The following is a 15,394-nucleotide window of genomic DNA, read 5'->3' as shown; positions in this document are numbered from 1 at the left end:
AGCACCAGTCATTATGTGGGGCTCTGTGATTCTGCTGGGGATCTGTGGAAGCCTGCTCTTCCTTCTGCTCAAGATCCAAAGGCCAAACAAGTTCCCTCCTGGACCCCGCGCCCTGCCGCTCTTTGGGAATCTGCTGGACTTCAACCTGGTCAACCCTCTAAATGATCTACAGCGGGTAAATATTATTCATCTCCTGTCCTATGAACTTTGCTGTGCTGTTCCCATCTCTTTACGCTAAACTCCCACTTTCCTCTGGATCCTCCCTTGAATGCATATGCATGACACAAAAAACGCAATGTGCCCTTTTCAGCTCCCGCGACAGGCAGTTTGCGCTTTAACATCTTTGCGGCCTGTTTGTACATACCTCGCAATGATTTTACACGCACGTTCCGAAACAAATACGCCTGAAGTGGGCGCAAAAGCGTTAGTACATCTAGCCCTCAGAGAGGTTAATCAGCATTTAGCGTGCATTTGGAAGTTGGTCTTTGAAACAGAGACACTTGAACAATCGCAATGACAAACGGAATGTTAAGATATATTATACTAGGCCTACTGCTGAGTAGACTTTCGCTTAAGAGAGATTTCCAGATTTCTGCAGATGGTATCCCTTTGTCTCTATCCAAACAAAGATGAGTTAAATCACAGTTTTATATTAATGAATATGAATTCTGAACATGATTTCATTCATGGAAATGCATATACTATAGGCTTAAATTCATATTTCCAAATTGATATGCAGTATTTATAAAGGTCAATGTAGAATATAATACCGGTACATGTTTGTATTTGTCAGTACATGGTACATTCACAGTACAAAAGTTTTTCTGAAATCAGACGTCTTGTGTATGGACACACACACACATAATTATAGCACACACACACACACACACTCACACACACATAATTATAACACATTGTATTTATTTTTTGTGCATGATACAGCTGTCAGATCAGTATGGGAAGGTTTTCAGTGTGTTTATCGGGTCGCGGCCGGCGGTGATCCTTAATGGAGTGGAGGCGATTAAGGAGGCTCTGGTGACTAAAGGCGTAGATTTTGGCGGGCGACCTCAAGACCTCATGGTGAACGATGTGCTGAAAGACAAAGGTAAACACTATAAATCATGTTAAAGGAGAATTCCGGCGAATTTTCACGTAGATGTCTGTTTCTCGAGGGCCACAAGTACTGCCAGTACAAAAATCCCCAAAAACAATAGGGCAATTCAATGGAAAATTACGTTTTTTGTAACATCCATAACACCAATAAAATGTGATGGTATGGTATGATGTGAATGATAACAGGAAATTTGAGCATTTGCTATTTTTGGTTGAAGAATGTACATGAGAAAAAATGCACAAAAAAGGAATGTTATCATTCACATCATACAAATGCCAAGGCATTTCACTGGCGTTATGGATGTGGCAAAAAGTCCATTTTCCGTGGAATTGCCCAATAGGTTCTACCATGAGTTGATGAAGCCAACAGATGATGAAGCTGCCAGGCAGCTAGAGTGCTACACTCTAGGGGCATGGACATGGGGAGTCATGGAGATGCCCCCAGAGTGTAGCACTATAAAATACCTGGCAATGCTAGTTGTTGGCTGTAGCAACTTTAGCTAGGTAGAACCGACTGTTTTTTTTTTTTTTTTTTTGTACTGACAATACTCAGTGACTTCGAGAAACAGAGATATATGTAAAAAATGGCCGGACTTCTAGTTTAAGCTCCACGACTTTCCAATGATGTCAGATCTCTGTGCCCTTTGATCCATTTGGCTACTGTTGTGTTGCACTGCATGAGCGAGGGGCAAACCACACAGAGCTCATGATTACATCAGTGCAGTAGCCAGGCACACATACGGATGGCCATTTATATCTGTACTACAGAGCCATTATGTATTGAAAATAATAATAAAAAAAAAAATAAGGAAAAAATCCTCACAATTAAAAACACACATGCTACAATTATTGGCACCCCTACAAAACCCCTTGTAACAGACTACCATGAGAGTCACTATGGGCTTGTAAACTTTGACCAAAAAAGAGGCCGAACAAAATCGACACACCCCTCCCCCTGTAAAACTGGCTGTATCTTGGAAAGTATTGATCTTACGTAAAAGTAATTTTACAGTGGGCCTCCTGGGTAACATAGGTACACCTGGTAATTTTTTCAGAATTCTTTGAGACCTAAGTGTGTGGGCCCTGGTTGAATTGACGTGGAATGACCCAAAATAAAGTCACACAGGCCAAACGCCATAGTCATTTCTCAGCATGACACTAGGCAGTACACAAATCAAATAAAAGGATTTGTATTGTTCTTGGTTAAAGGTGCAGTTAGTGATGGCGCATTTGTTTATGTTTATATTTAAATGTATTAGCAGACACTTTTGTCCACAACAACATACATTCCACCAAGGATAAAACGAAACCCACACCGGGGAAATTTACTTGTTACAGGGAAGATGGATCCAGCAATAATAAGAATAAATAGCAGAAATATTAAACAATTAAACAATATAAGAATTAACAATAAAATGTTGAAAAGAATAAAATAGTGCACACAGAGCCTAAATAATAACAGCGGGGTGCTTCATCATGAGAGCGGTATTATAGAGCCTGATGGCAGATGAAATGAAAGACCTGCGGCAGCATTCCTTCTTACAAGATGGGTGCAGCAGTCTGTTGCTAAAAGACCTGCTTAGCACTCCCACTGTCCTGTGCAAGGGGGTGAGCGGAATTGACCATGATCGATGAAAGTTTGTTCAACATCCTCCTCTCACCCACGACCTCAAAGGAGTCCAGAGAGAGGCCAATAACAGAGCCAACAGCCCTAACCAGCAGGTTTGCCTCTTTCTGTCTCTCTCAGAGCTCCCTCTCCCCCAACAGACCACTACGCAAAAAATTGCAGACGCTACTACTGTCATAAAATGTTCTTAACAGTGACCTGCACACACCAAAGCACCTCAGTCTTCTAAGCAGATCAAGGCGACTTTCCCCCCCTAGATTTCTAGGCTACACTCTCCCAACAACGTTCAAAATCTCATGTAGGTCGGGACTAACTAAGCTGCCTTGACACGAGCGCTTCCCTGTGAATAACACAGTGCGTCCATTGCGCATCGGGTGCTACCTGGGCCCAGGCTACAGATAAAAAAAATAAATAAATAAAACTTTTTTTTTTCACGTCAGTTCGCGCCCCACCTGGCATGTCTCCGCGACGCACAGTTTGAGAAACGCTGGCCTAGTATGAACCTCTTGGAAATGACCGCATAGAACAACAACTAGTAAATTTCAGTTGCAGGGTTTTTCCAAAGTTCACCTTACCAAGAGTTGTTCCCAATCATCATTTCATAACGTTGTGAAAGTGTCACTTGTAGCGTTAGTTTTTCACTACACAATTAGATCGTTTGATCATAATTCATAACAAACGCCAAAAAAGCCTCCTGAAATGCAAAGCAAAATAGGCTAATAGGCTAACGTTACCTGACTATATCTCTGATGGCTCAAAGAATTAGCAAACCCAGATTAAACATAATCAGAAATAGAATTGTTAGCTAGCAACCTGAGGAAGGATTGCTAGTCTTATGCACCGATTGCTAACGTTAAAGGAAAGTGTTGAATTGCATTCAATAACCCATAATCCATATCCATATCCAGAGCGTAAAATAACTACCCAGCCAGCATCAAATCATTTGCAATGTAGGCCTAACACTTGAACATGAACATGGCTAGTAGGAGCTTACGTTACAAAGTGTATTGACGGTAGTAGTATTTAGTGATGGGGACGAGACCGCCTATGCCGAGTCCGAGTCAAGACCGAGTCTTTGAAGGGTCGAGACCGAGTCGAGACCGAGTCCGTTGGTTTTCAAATACAGTCGAGTCCGAGTCAAGACCGAGTCTTTGAGGAAGCAAGTCCGAGTCGAGACCGAGTCCTTTAGGAGTCGAGACCGAGTCGAGACCAAGACCATAAAAACATGTCAGTTTTCATATGATTTAATATCATCCCAATTAATAATCAACAGTTAGGCCCAGGCTTGGAATTTCACCATTTTAGGGGCAAGGCCACTTGGCCTTCAGTTGGGCATATTTGGTGGGGGGCACAAAGGCCACATGTCAGGGCACCAAGGCCAAAGTTAACTATACAGTAGTAGGCTATAAAAATAATCAAAGTTGTATTTAGCCTATTCACAGCAGTAGACCTGAATCACTGTATGAAACATTACAAAAACATGAAACATGACATATTACATAGAAAATCATCTGATCATCTAATATTTAGATGTCTAGGCTATATTTAATATTTATATTTATTTTATATTTGGCATGTTATGGAATCATGTATTGAACAATTTAAGCACAGCTCAGCTTTAAGAAACTGATGCAACCTTGATGCATGCTTAGCATTTGTTGATCATTAAGACTCCTTTCACAAACTCTTACTCAGCTGTATATCCTCTGATTTTAATATTTACCTATATCTAGGCAATATTTGTAACATTTATTTTGTATTTGGCCTGTTATGAAATCATGAAGAATGATTTAAACACATTTTGAAACCTAAAGACCAAAGTTGGAGACATGAATGTAGACCTTGCTGCAGATTACATTTTTAATTTAACCGGAATACTCTGGAACGGCTTACTGTACAGGGGACTGCTTTACACCTTTGTGTTCGGTAAGGTCTGCTGTTTATTCTGATATATGGTTTGTCGCGAACCGTTCGCGAACGCGAACCGTTCACCACAGCAATTAGCGGCTAACATTGTTTAAAAGCTGAGAAAAAGTTCTTTCATGTGATGTGATACATGTGCCTGTGTGATGAGTAGGCTTAGCGATTGCGAGTATTTCAACTGAGAAGAATGGGTGAATTTGGACGCACTTTCTGTCTTGCCATGCGCTGTCATTTTCTCCACTGTGTAAAACTGAATTAGTTTGCGCTGTGATGCTAAGATTATTTTGACAGGCTATAGGCTAAATAAAAATCGCTATTAAACGGACGCAAAGCAGAATATTGAAAGAAGGGGGCACCAAGGCCAACAAGGGGCAAAGACGGCCGCCGTGAAATTTCATTTTGATTTTTTGATATGAACATAAACATTTTTTTGATATGAACATAAAAAATGCGTTGGTCTCGAGGACTCGGTCTGAAATTACGAGTCCTTCTCCTCCCACTGTGGTCCGAGACCGAGTCAAGACCGAGTCTTTGAAGGAACAAGTCCGAGTCGAGTCCGAGAAAGCAGAAATCGGTCTCGAGACCGGACTCGAGTCCGAGACCGGACTCGAGTACTACATCACTGGTAGTATTACCTGGCATAAGCATAGACATGCATACACGCAAGGGCTACAAAACTTTTTTTATTTATTTAAAACATTGTCTTAAATGACAAGTTCGGTATTTTACACTTAAAGCCCTGTTTTCAGATAGTTTATGATTAAATAGAACGTTTAAGATTGAAATTTGGACACATGCTGCTGTCCTGAGAATTTTCGGTTTCTGTGGTAGCGCCCCCCCTCCTCCAGAACGCTGCATAGGTGCACTGGAACAATCCTTCCTAAAACGCATTAAACTTTCGTTTACAAAGACGTGAAACTCACCGAGTGGTCAGGGGTGTTCACTGATATGCTCACACAAAAATCGCTGCAAAAGATTCTTTCCAACAGGTTTTATCGTAGTTTTTGTCCAACTCCATTGACTTGTGTTGGATGTGCTGTGAGGTATGGTATTACTCTGCTGCCGGAAACGGATATGGGGTTGTTTGTATTCTTTCTGTAGTCTTATGCAGTCGCGGTATCGTAGGCTACTACGCTATCCAAATTATTGTCACGTCCAACCATGGCTAATGCTAAAATGTCTTGGAAATTGCACAATGTGAATGATAGCTTACGTGAATCATTACATTTTCATCATGAAAGTTCCATAGCCAAAAAAATAGTAAACGTACAAAATCATGTAGCCAAATTATTCATGTAGGCTAGGGTTAGTTTACAGACATAACAAATAAGTTCTTAGCCCAAGTTCTTCCAACTCTGTCGTCCCAGGAGGTAATGTGGGAACCGCTGTATTTCTCAGGCGAAAGAGCTTTTTGGGCGATTTCTTTCGACCTCCAGCGAAGTTCAGTAAAATGCACCGCAGAGACACGGTGATCAGCTTTCTGCAGATTCTCAACAGGTGTGCTCACATCCAACCCCAGAAATTCCAGCCACAACTTTAGCCTTTCTGGATTGTTGAAAGGAAGTCTGTGACAACTTTTTTTGCTACGAATTTTCCCGCAATTCGGAACTGCACAAAATCGCCTCATTTTTAGCTGTCTGTTGCAAAATACTTCAAGACAGCGATCTTCTTCTCTTTCTGTGTATTCAATGAAATGCCAGTGGTTTGCTTGTAATTGGCAAGACGGTGTAAGGTGCATTATCGCCACCAACTGGGCTGGAGTTGTCTATTATTCAAGCTCTCAACGGAAGAATGTACGGGTGTGAGGCGTTTGGAAAAATAGCTCCACAGATTTACAACGCATGGTAAACTGTTGGAAAGCATCTTTTGCAGCGTTTTTTGTGTGAGCATATCAGCGAACACCCCTGAAAACTCGGTGAGTTTCACGTCTTTGTAAATGAAAGTTTAATGCGTTTTAGGAAGGATTGTTCCAGTGCACCTATGCAGCGTTCTGGAGGAGGGGGGGGGGCACTACCACAGAAACCGAAAATTCTCAGGACAGCAGCATGTGTCCAAATTTCAATCTTAAACGTTCTATTTAATCATAAACTATCTGAAAACAGGGCTTTAAGTGTAAAATACCGAACCTGTCCTTTAACTGCAAGTGAAGCGCGAGCATCATCCCGCTGTCTCTTCTTTTTCCTTTTTTCCGCCCCCGACTCTTAGTGCCTTTTCAACGGTTTCAACTGTTTCAGTGCCTTCTCTACGGTCTGCCAAATTTGGGATTGAGGAATAATCGAACAGACCACTGGGAGGTGGGAGAGGGGGGCACCAGAGGGAGACTGGAGAGAGGGCACAGGAGATTAACCTTTTTCTCGTCTAATTTGGTCTAGGCCTTTATTACTTTTGTATTGCTTTTGCATATTAACATGCTTTAGACATATTTTATTTGTTATTAATACTAGTAGCCTATGTGGTGATTTTTCACGACCCAGATTTTTTGGTGCCCTACGCGCAGTGCGTGATGTGCGTGTGCAGAACGCCGGCACTGAGTCAATCACACGTCTTGAAAGAATTGTGAATAAGCATTATAGTCTAGTTTATTTCTCCTGTCTTTGTCCTATGCAAGCATCCCTTGTTTATTCTTGAATGATTAGAATTCAGTAGGCACTGTCTAGGGACCTTTTGGCTTATCCTCAGGTGTGACTCTCCATTGTATAAACTAGAGCAAGGATGGGGGGGGGAGCAGACCTCCTATTGTCACCATTTGGCCATGAGCAAGTTGGGGTGTTAAAACAATATGTGGCCAGGCCTTTGAAGCTTAATTAAAGAATAATAAAGCTGACCAGGCCTGATGACACAACAACAAGAGACCACATCCCCACACACCACACCTTTACATTGCATATTCATACTAGTAGGTCACTCCTTCTCTTTGTGTGTAACTTAAATATGGTAGACTTGTTTCTGTATAGTCAGAGTACACTGGTGAAACCCATGATGGGGTGACACAAAACATGCATCTCTCCCTTGAGGGGCACTGGCCCCTCATTGAAAAGAATAAAAGCCTGGATCCTGATATTCCATCGTCCTGACTGAGTCTTAAGAGAAATATGGTAGCAAAAATATGCTATCAGTCTTTAGTCTGGCGTTCAACCTAAGGTAGTTTCCTCCACACCAATCGACAAAGTTGGCGATGACCTCCCCATATTCCAGATCATTCCCTTTTGTCACAGAGCCAACAATAGCGGTGTCATCGGAGATCCTCTGGACGTGACAACTGTCTGTGTTGTATCTAGAGTCTGTCGTGCACAAGGTGAAGAGAAAGGGGGAGAGTACTGTACCTTGTGGGGCCCCGGTGCTGCAGATTACCACATCCGACTCACAGTCACGTAGTCTCACAGAGTACGTAGTCTACTGCGGCCTGTTAGTGAGATAGTCGGTGATCCATGCAGCCAGGTCACAGTCCACCCCAGCCCTTTCCATCTTCACCCTCAACAGTGCTGGCTGAATTGTGTTGAAAGCACTGGAAAAGTAGAAAAAAAACATAACTCTCACAGAGCCAGTGTTCTCCAGCTGAGAGAGGAACCTTAGTGAGCCTTGATAAAGGCTGTGCTCGGAAACGTCGATCTATAATAAATATATTAAGTAATCAGATTTTGTGGCTACTTTGTCTTTAATTTGATAAACTCTTGGCCAGCTCAAGGATTGTGTGCATTCGTCCTGGGACGAACCCCTGGGAACCTACTTCAATTTCACGGTATCATGGACTCCTTGAAATGCCTGGGCCTTTTCAATCAAAACCTGGATGCCTTAGCTGGAGTCTGAATCATCTATCAATAATATATGTCCAGATCAACGCAAAATGATTTATAGGACACAAAATCAATTTGTCAGATCCCTCCTTACAAACTCCTTACAAAACCAGTGGCGTGAGCTAAAGAAGAAAATTCACTAGAGGAAGATCCCTGGACGACCTGGAGACATTTTATTAAGAGGAACGCTCTCAAATCCCCAACGTTCTGACATGTTAGATGAGAACATGTATAACTCTTTTATTAGCAGAGGGAGATTTCACAAATAATTAAATTGTGGCACATGTGTTTTTGTTAAATGTATTACTTTCTATTTGAAATTTTGCTGAATTTTCCCTCATTGTTTTCATTGTGAAACTGCAGATAATACTGTATACTGTTTTACTCATCTTTACCAGGGGTGCCACTAATTGAATAGGGTGCTGTGTGTAATAAGTTGCTTTGGAGCGTCTGCTAAATTAACTGATGTATTTGATGCTTCTGAAACATTATGACCCAGGACGGGATATGACACCACGATGTGCCGGTTCTGCAATCTGAGTGCATATTATCACTATATCTAATTAGACTGTTGACTCATGTTCTAAAGGTGCATAATATCAATATAGCTAATTAGACCAACAGTCTGATCAGACCAACTCATGTTCTAAAGGTGCATCAATCAGTCGCGAGACTTGACTGGTGTTCTAAAGGTGCTTAATATCAATATAGCTAATTAGACTGTTGACTCATGTTCTAATGGTGCTTAATACAGTGCCTATAAAAAGTCTTCAGCCCCATGCTGAAGTTGACTAAAAAGAGGAATAAAAAAAAAAAACATCTTTTGGAAATAGATTTTAATGCCTTAATTACAAAAATTAGGAAAAATCCAACATCAAGCACCAACCATCCAACATCAAGCACCAACCATCTTTCTAGATTACCAGGGTCTGGATTTTCCAGGCTAGTTGACTTGTGTTCTAAAGGTGAATATCAATAAAGCTATAGCTAATTAGACTGTTGACGCATGTTCTAAAGATGCATAATATCAATGCTAATTAGACTGTTATCTTGTGTTCAAAGGTTTGATTCTGCTTGATTATGGACCTGTCTGGAAGGAACACAGGCGCTTTGCCCTAATGACCCTGAGGAACTTTGGTATGGGGAAGCAGTCTATGGAAGACAAAATCCTAGAAGAGCTTTCTTACGTTATTTCCAAGCTGGAGAAATCTGTTGGTATGAATACGTTTGGTTTTAGAATTGCATTCAAATGCTTTTCATTTTGTCTGTTTGGTATATTTTAGTGTGTTTCATTCTCTGACACATTAAGACAATAAGCAAAATCAGAGAGATGATATAGATCAAATATTTCTGTAGGAAAATCGGTGAGTCCTGAGACGATGTTCCACAATACTTCATCAAATATTATTTTTACGGTTCTCTTTGGAGCACGGTATGAGTATGATGATGAGACCCTTAAGATCTTTATCAAGCTCTTCACTGAGAATGCAAGGATTGCCAATGGACCATGGGCTATGGTAAGATGTCTGTAATCTTCTTATGCCATTTATATTAATGTAACCTAATTTACATTAATTTACATTGCATGGCTATATAGCTGGCTAATAACTGTGAAAACCAATAGATTTAGGGATTTATTGACTTTAATTTTAAGATTGCTGTCTTCTGTAGATTTACGACAGTGTTCCTCTGGCACGGAGGCTGCCCTTGCCTTTTAAAAAGGCTTTTGAGAATTGTGCAACGGCAAAGAAAATGTGCATAAATTTGGTGGAACAGCACAAGAAGGCCAGGGTCCCAGGAGAGCCCAGGCATTTCCTGGACTGTTACCTGGATGAACTCGAGAAGGTTTGCATCACGCCAAGTTCCCTCACATGAAAACAATATTATTTCCAGCTTTATCTGAGTTTATATAGTTCTCCTGATATTTTTCTGCTCCGTTTGATCACTTGCCTAGAAAGGAGATGACAGGTCCTCTTTTGAGGAAGCACGGATTATTTGGAATATTTTGGATCTACACTTTGCTGGAACGGACACCACATCCAACACACTTCTCACTGCCTTCCTTTATCTCTCTACTCATACAGACATTCAGGGTTTGTTCTAAAAACATCTAAGTCTAAATCCCAGTCACTCGTCGCTAAGACAAAGGAATTGCCATGTTTGATTGCCATGCTTTGTCTGGCGTCCATCTCTGTGCTCCTTTTAGAGAAGTGCTATCAAGAGATCAGTGAGGTTCTGGAGGGGAAAGACAAGGTGTGTTTTGAGGACAGGCACCAGATGCCCTACACACAAGCTGTTATCCACGAATCCCTGCGTGTGGCCCGCACCGTCCCTCTCAGTGTGTTCCACAGAACAACTAAAGACACAGAGCTGATGGGTTATCGCATTCCAAAGGCAAGAGAACCAGCGAAAACACCCATTCCAAATCTGTACAACCTACAAATAGCTAAAACAGTTTTACAATATATACAGTATAAAACATTATTAATGATTTAATTAGCCAATTAGAGTTGATTCCAATATTGAACTAAATGGTAATGAGATCCTCCTTACTCTCCCGCAGGGCACTCTGGTAATTCCCAACCTGTCCTCTGTGCTGTCGGAGGAGGGACAGTGGAAGTTCCCTCATGAGTTCAATCCTTCAAACTTCCTAAATGAGCAAGGACAGCTGGACAAGCCAGAGGCCTTTATGCCCTTCTCTGCTGGTAGGTCTGTGTATTAAAAGGAGAAATCCAGCGACCCCCCCCCACCCCCCATAGATCAAGCAGCTACAGTGCTATGCTCTGGGGGCATATTCATGAGCCCTCATGTTCTCGCCCCCAGACTGTAGCGCTGTAGCTGCCGCTGCTTTAGCTGTTGGCTACAGCAACTAGTAGCTAGTTTTTTTTATTTTCGGGGGGTTTTCATACCCCTCAGTACTCGGTGATCCTGAGAAATGGAGATCTATGTGAAAGATTGCCGGATTTCTATGGATGTGGGTTTTTGACCATTCTAACATAAGATCCCGTTTCATAACAATGAGGTTCTAAAATTCTATGTTGAATTTAATGAACCCAGATAGTCTTTAGAATGTTCATTTTCCAACATTCACGTCACACCAGTGTGACGGTACACCCTTAAAGGCCAACGCCCACTGGTGGGATTTGACGCTCAAGCGATAGAACAGTTTTCTAACCTTTACTTTAGCGTTGACCTGCGTCAGATGCCTCCAGTGGGCTTTTCTCCGTTAAAAAAATAATCACTTGACGCGTATTAGGTGCTGCAAGTGGGTGTTGGCCTTTAAGGGTGTACTGTGTTAACATGTCCACAAAATGTTTGAAGTGGTTTTCTGTCATTATGCCCCCTGGATTGTCCACATCACTTCTGCTCACCAGTCTCAATCTGCCCATATTTGTTGTCCAATGTCCATTGCGTAATTGTATTTATCAAATGCATACATTTGATTTCACCACCAGTTCTGTTTTTTGTGGGAAACGTTTGCTTTAGTTGCATGTTTTAAATGTTTTGTTTTATACATTTTGGCAAAAGTGCCTGTTTAGGCCTGTGTTTTCACAGAGTGGACTGAAGCATTAAAGTAATCAAGCAAAACTGTAATTTGTTGAATACCCACCAACATCCTCTTAGCTTTACATGCACAAGTGCGTGCACCAATTAGTCCAGGAAATATGGTGTTATGGTATCACCAGGTGGGGGGCGCCTGTGCGGCCACCTCTTACAAACTACTCTGAGGAGCAACCACAAACCTGAAATGAATAATTTCATTTTCCCCCGTTAACCGACCTAGCTAGCTATCTAACATTAGCACAGTAAATGGAAATGTTCGCTAGCTAGCTAGCAGCTAAGAACTTTGGTTAAACTTATATATTGTTGCAAACAAACCTGAAATAACATATGTTCAGCAACTTTGTGGTAGTCTACTAGTTCTAGCAAAAAATATGTTAGGTTAGTTTATCAACCATCTCTGAGTCTAGAGCCTCTGAGAACAGGTGGCTGTGCACCAGAGCTTTGAGGAGACAGTGACACGAACAAAGCTATTTTTGTCTTTATTTGTTTCGTTGGAAAAAACAATTTCAGTGTCGGAATGTTAGAGAGACATGTGGCTAATAGAAAATGGGTTCAAAACTTACATCGCTGAATGTAGGGCTAAGGGATTGGTCATATTCCGTGAAAATGTTCATTTCTCCCATAGAAATACATAGATACTGGACCTCCCGCTAGACTCCTAAATGACTGTGACCGCTTCGAACCCCACGTCACAACGTGCCAGAATTTACCCTCTTATGAATAGTCTCGCTTTATCAACCGTCTCTGGTTTTAGTGTCTGAGCATAGGGAATTGTTTGACATGACATCACGACTTTACCATAACATACCAAAAGCAATAGCAGAGCCCGTCTACGGAGAGCCTCCCCACTCTCTATTAATCCCATACAAACCGAATTTGGCTGCAGTTCACCAGAGTTCACCTAGATGGCGATCGCGGGCGAGTCCAAAATACATGGGGTCCTATGGAGCTACATGGCTACATTTATTGTTTTCACCTATTTAACAACTGAAACCCTCAGATTTTATTTTATTTTTCGCAAAATGGATATGGATTATCAATCAAAAGTGAAGTAATCCGGGAGTCATGTCCTTTCGTTTTCTTACAGGTTGGGTCGTTGTTGCCCATAACACGCGAGCATTGATGCTATGCTATGATCATGCTAATGAATGACGTCATTGACACGTTTGAAAGGCTTTTTACCACCAATCACCAACCCGTTTATCTCCCGCTACACACCTGAACCAGGTTTCCCTGTTTTGGTTCCCTCCCCCCTTTTTCCCTTACTTTTCTACCCCGTGACAATATGAGAAACAATCCAAGTCCTGATTGGTCAGATGCCAGTGATTCAACCCATTTGTTTTTTCTGACTGTTTAAGGCTGATATAGTATACATGTTTTTATTTTATTTTTTTATTTGGTGATAGAATTAGTATTGGTGTAACATGGTGTTGTCTTACCTCTAGACATGTAGGCTATGTTGTCTATATAAAATCGTTTCATGCATGCATTTGAATTCTGTACACATTCTTACCTTTGCCAGGGCCCCGGATGTGTCTTGGTGAAGGCTTGGCTCGTATGGAGCTCTTCCTGATCATAGTCACACTGTTGCGTCGCTTCAAGTTTAGCTGGCCTGATGATGCTGGGGATCCAGACTTCTCTCTCATTTTTGGGGTGACTATGACACCCCAACCTTACAGCATGATGGTGACTCTGAGGAAGCCATAGTTAACCCACAGAACCACAGTAAAAACAATAATAAATACTGTCATTCCTTACTATTTCTTGATGAGGCTCATTTTGGTTTAGGCTTAAGGTTTTGTTGTAAAATATTAGGTTGTTTATTTCTCTATCTACAGTACATGCACAATGGAATGTAAAGTTGTGTCTGAAGCCTATAAACGATCTGCACATCCTCCCCTCCATTCTCGAGACAGCGATACAGTATCTAAAGAATGTTTTGAGGGATTTTCCTCAGATTATAGTTATGGTATTTAGCAGACACTTTTGTCCAAAGCGACTAGGTACATACCTTCACAAATACACATCTATTATGTCAACTTTGAAAGATATATTGGGGCCTATCTTGCACAAAGCACAATTGACTTTGTACATCAACGCATGTATCATTCCTATTTTGCACCTGACCCACAGCGGATTTTTCCCTCCACAGACGCACATCGGTAAATTAGGGAATGAATTTGCGCTCCTGGGGGCGGTTCCGTCCGGATTCCATCCTTTTGTCCGGATTTTTGTTATGAGTGGCCATCTGTCCGCATTTCATGAGCACATAGGCTACGCCTCATTCCAAGGCCCCTGTAAGCTACTCATCTCTGTTGCGTGTCAACATTTCTGACCCTCCGCCACCACCGATATCACAAAACTCCACCGATTTCCTTTTTGCGAAGCAGTCAATGCGACAACTCCCCTCCTGATTGATTGAATGAATGAAAACCATTGCTGAGCCTTAAGTTGCAACGAAAGATGTCTTTCAACTCTGCGTGGTATTCTGAACACCACTTTGCTAACAAAAGCAGGACAGATGCATACCATGCATTTTGTAAACTGTAATACAGATATTGATGTCAGCTCCAGGGGTAAGAGTGCCATAGAGAGGCACGCTCGCTGTCACAGGCAGGCACAAAGAGAAAGCCAGATCTGCCGGAAAATCCTCTGTGGCATCGTTTTTGCTCCAGCAACAACCACAGCTGCAGAGCTTACTAAGTTATTAAGCGATTAAAAAGTTATTGAGTTAAACAGGTGGGTTTGTTGACTAATGTGGAAAAAAACACACACACACACAAAAAAAACTAATGTTACTATGTTATTATAAGTATGGGAATGTTGAAAATAGCTGACATGAAAAAACTGATGTGAAAAAACAACAACAAATGTTACTATAATAAATTATGTTATAATAAATAGGTGCCTTCTATAGAAATTGTTATTTTCTAACTTTTGGGCACAAGTGTCCTCATTTTCAGTGTCATGGCGGTGGTCACCATAGTTCCGGCGCAAACGTTCCCTGGTGCTATTTTGCAGTTTCAGAAAACAATTCCTATTTTTGGGGTGCATGCTTGGCCACAGTGGTGCCTGCAGGAATGAATGCTATGCACACCCATCTACAGACCCCCGTCCGTCCATGCGCGCAACGAAACAGTCAAAGCATTAATAATATTTGCCCGTTTCCCTGTTTCATTCGTGCATTGGTCACCTACAAATTAGCCTATATAGTATAACATCCGCATGCAATATCTTTACAACAACGCCTAATAACGACCTATTCATTCGGACAGCTCATTTGCACTATCATCATGACCACTATCACCATTGCACCACCACCATGACACTCATTCACACAGAGCACCTTACCATACCTTACTATGCACAGAGA

General features: G+C 41.6%; 1 protein-coding gene and 1 long non-coding RNA gene across 2 annotated transcripts; one reads left to right on the top strand and one right to left on the bottom strand.

The window, feature by feature from the left end:
• The first annotated feature begins 13 nt into the window (after nucleotides 1–13).
• On the top strand, nucleotides 14–13,781 carry LOC121703919 (cytochrome P450 2F2-like). The gene is made up of 9 exons (XM_042084391.1): nucleotides 14–175; nucleotides 943–1,105; nucleotides 9,520–9,672; nucleotides 9,814–9,974; nucleotides 10,129–10,302; nucleotides 10,412–10,550; nucleotides 10,664–10,851; nucleotides 11,021–11,162; nucleotides 13,544–13,781. Exons 1-9 carry the CDS (start codon nucleotides 14–16, stop codon nucleotides 13,726–13,728), a joined length of 1,467 nt encoding a protein of 488 aa, XP_041940325.1. The 3' UTR covers nucleotides 13,729–13,781.
• Nucleotides 902–12,157, bottom strand: LOC121703941. The gene is made up of 3 exons (XR_006030190.1): nucleotides 12,068–12,157; nucleotides 7,987–8,168; nucleotides 902–1,092 (listed from the first exon to the last, which is right to left on the bottom strand). It is a non-coding gene; the product is annotated as an uncharacterized LOC121703941 (long non-coding RNA).
• Nucleotides 13,782–15,394: the final 1,613 nt, after the last annotated feature.

This window comes from Alosa sapidissima, chromosome 1 (genome assembly GCF_018492685.1).
Source record: "Alosa sapidissima isolate fAloSap1 chromosome 1, fAloSap1.pri, whole genome shotgun sequence".
Taxonomy (NCBI): Eukaryota; Metazoa; Chordata; class Actinopteri; order Clupeiformes; family Clupeidae; genus Alosa; species Alosa sapidissima.
This window is presented reverse-complemented; position numbering and strand designations above follow the sequence as displayed.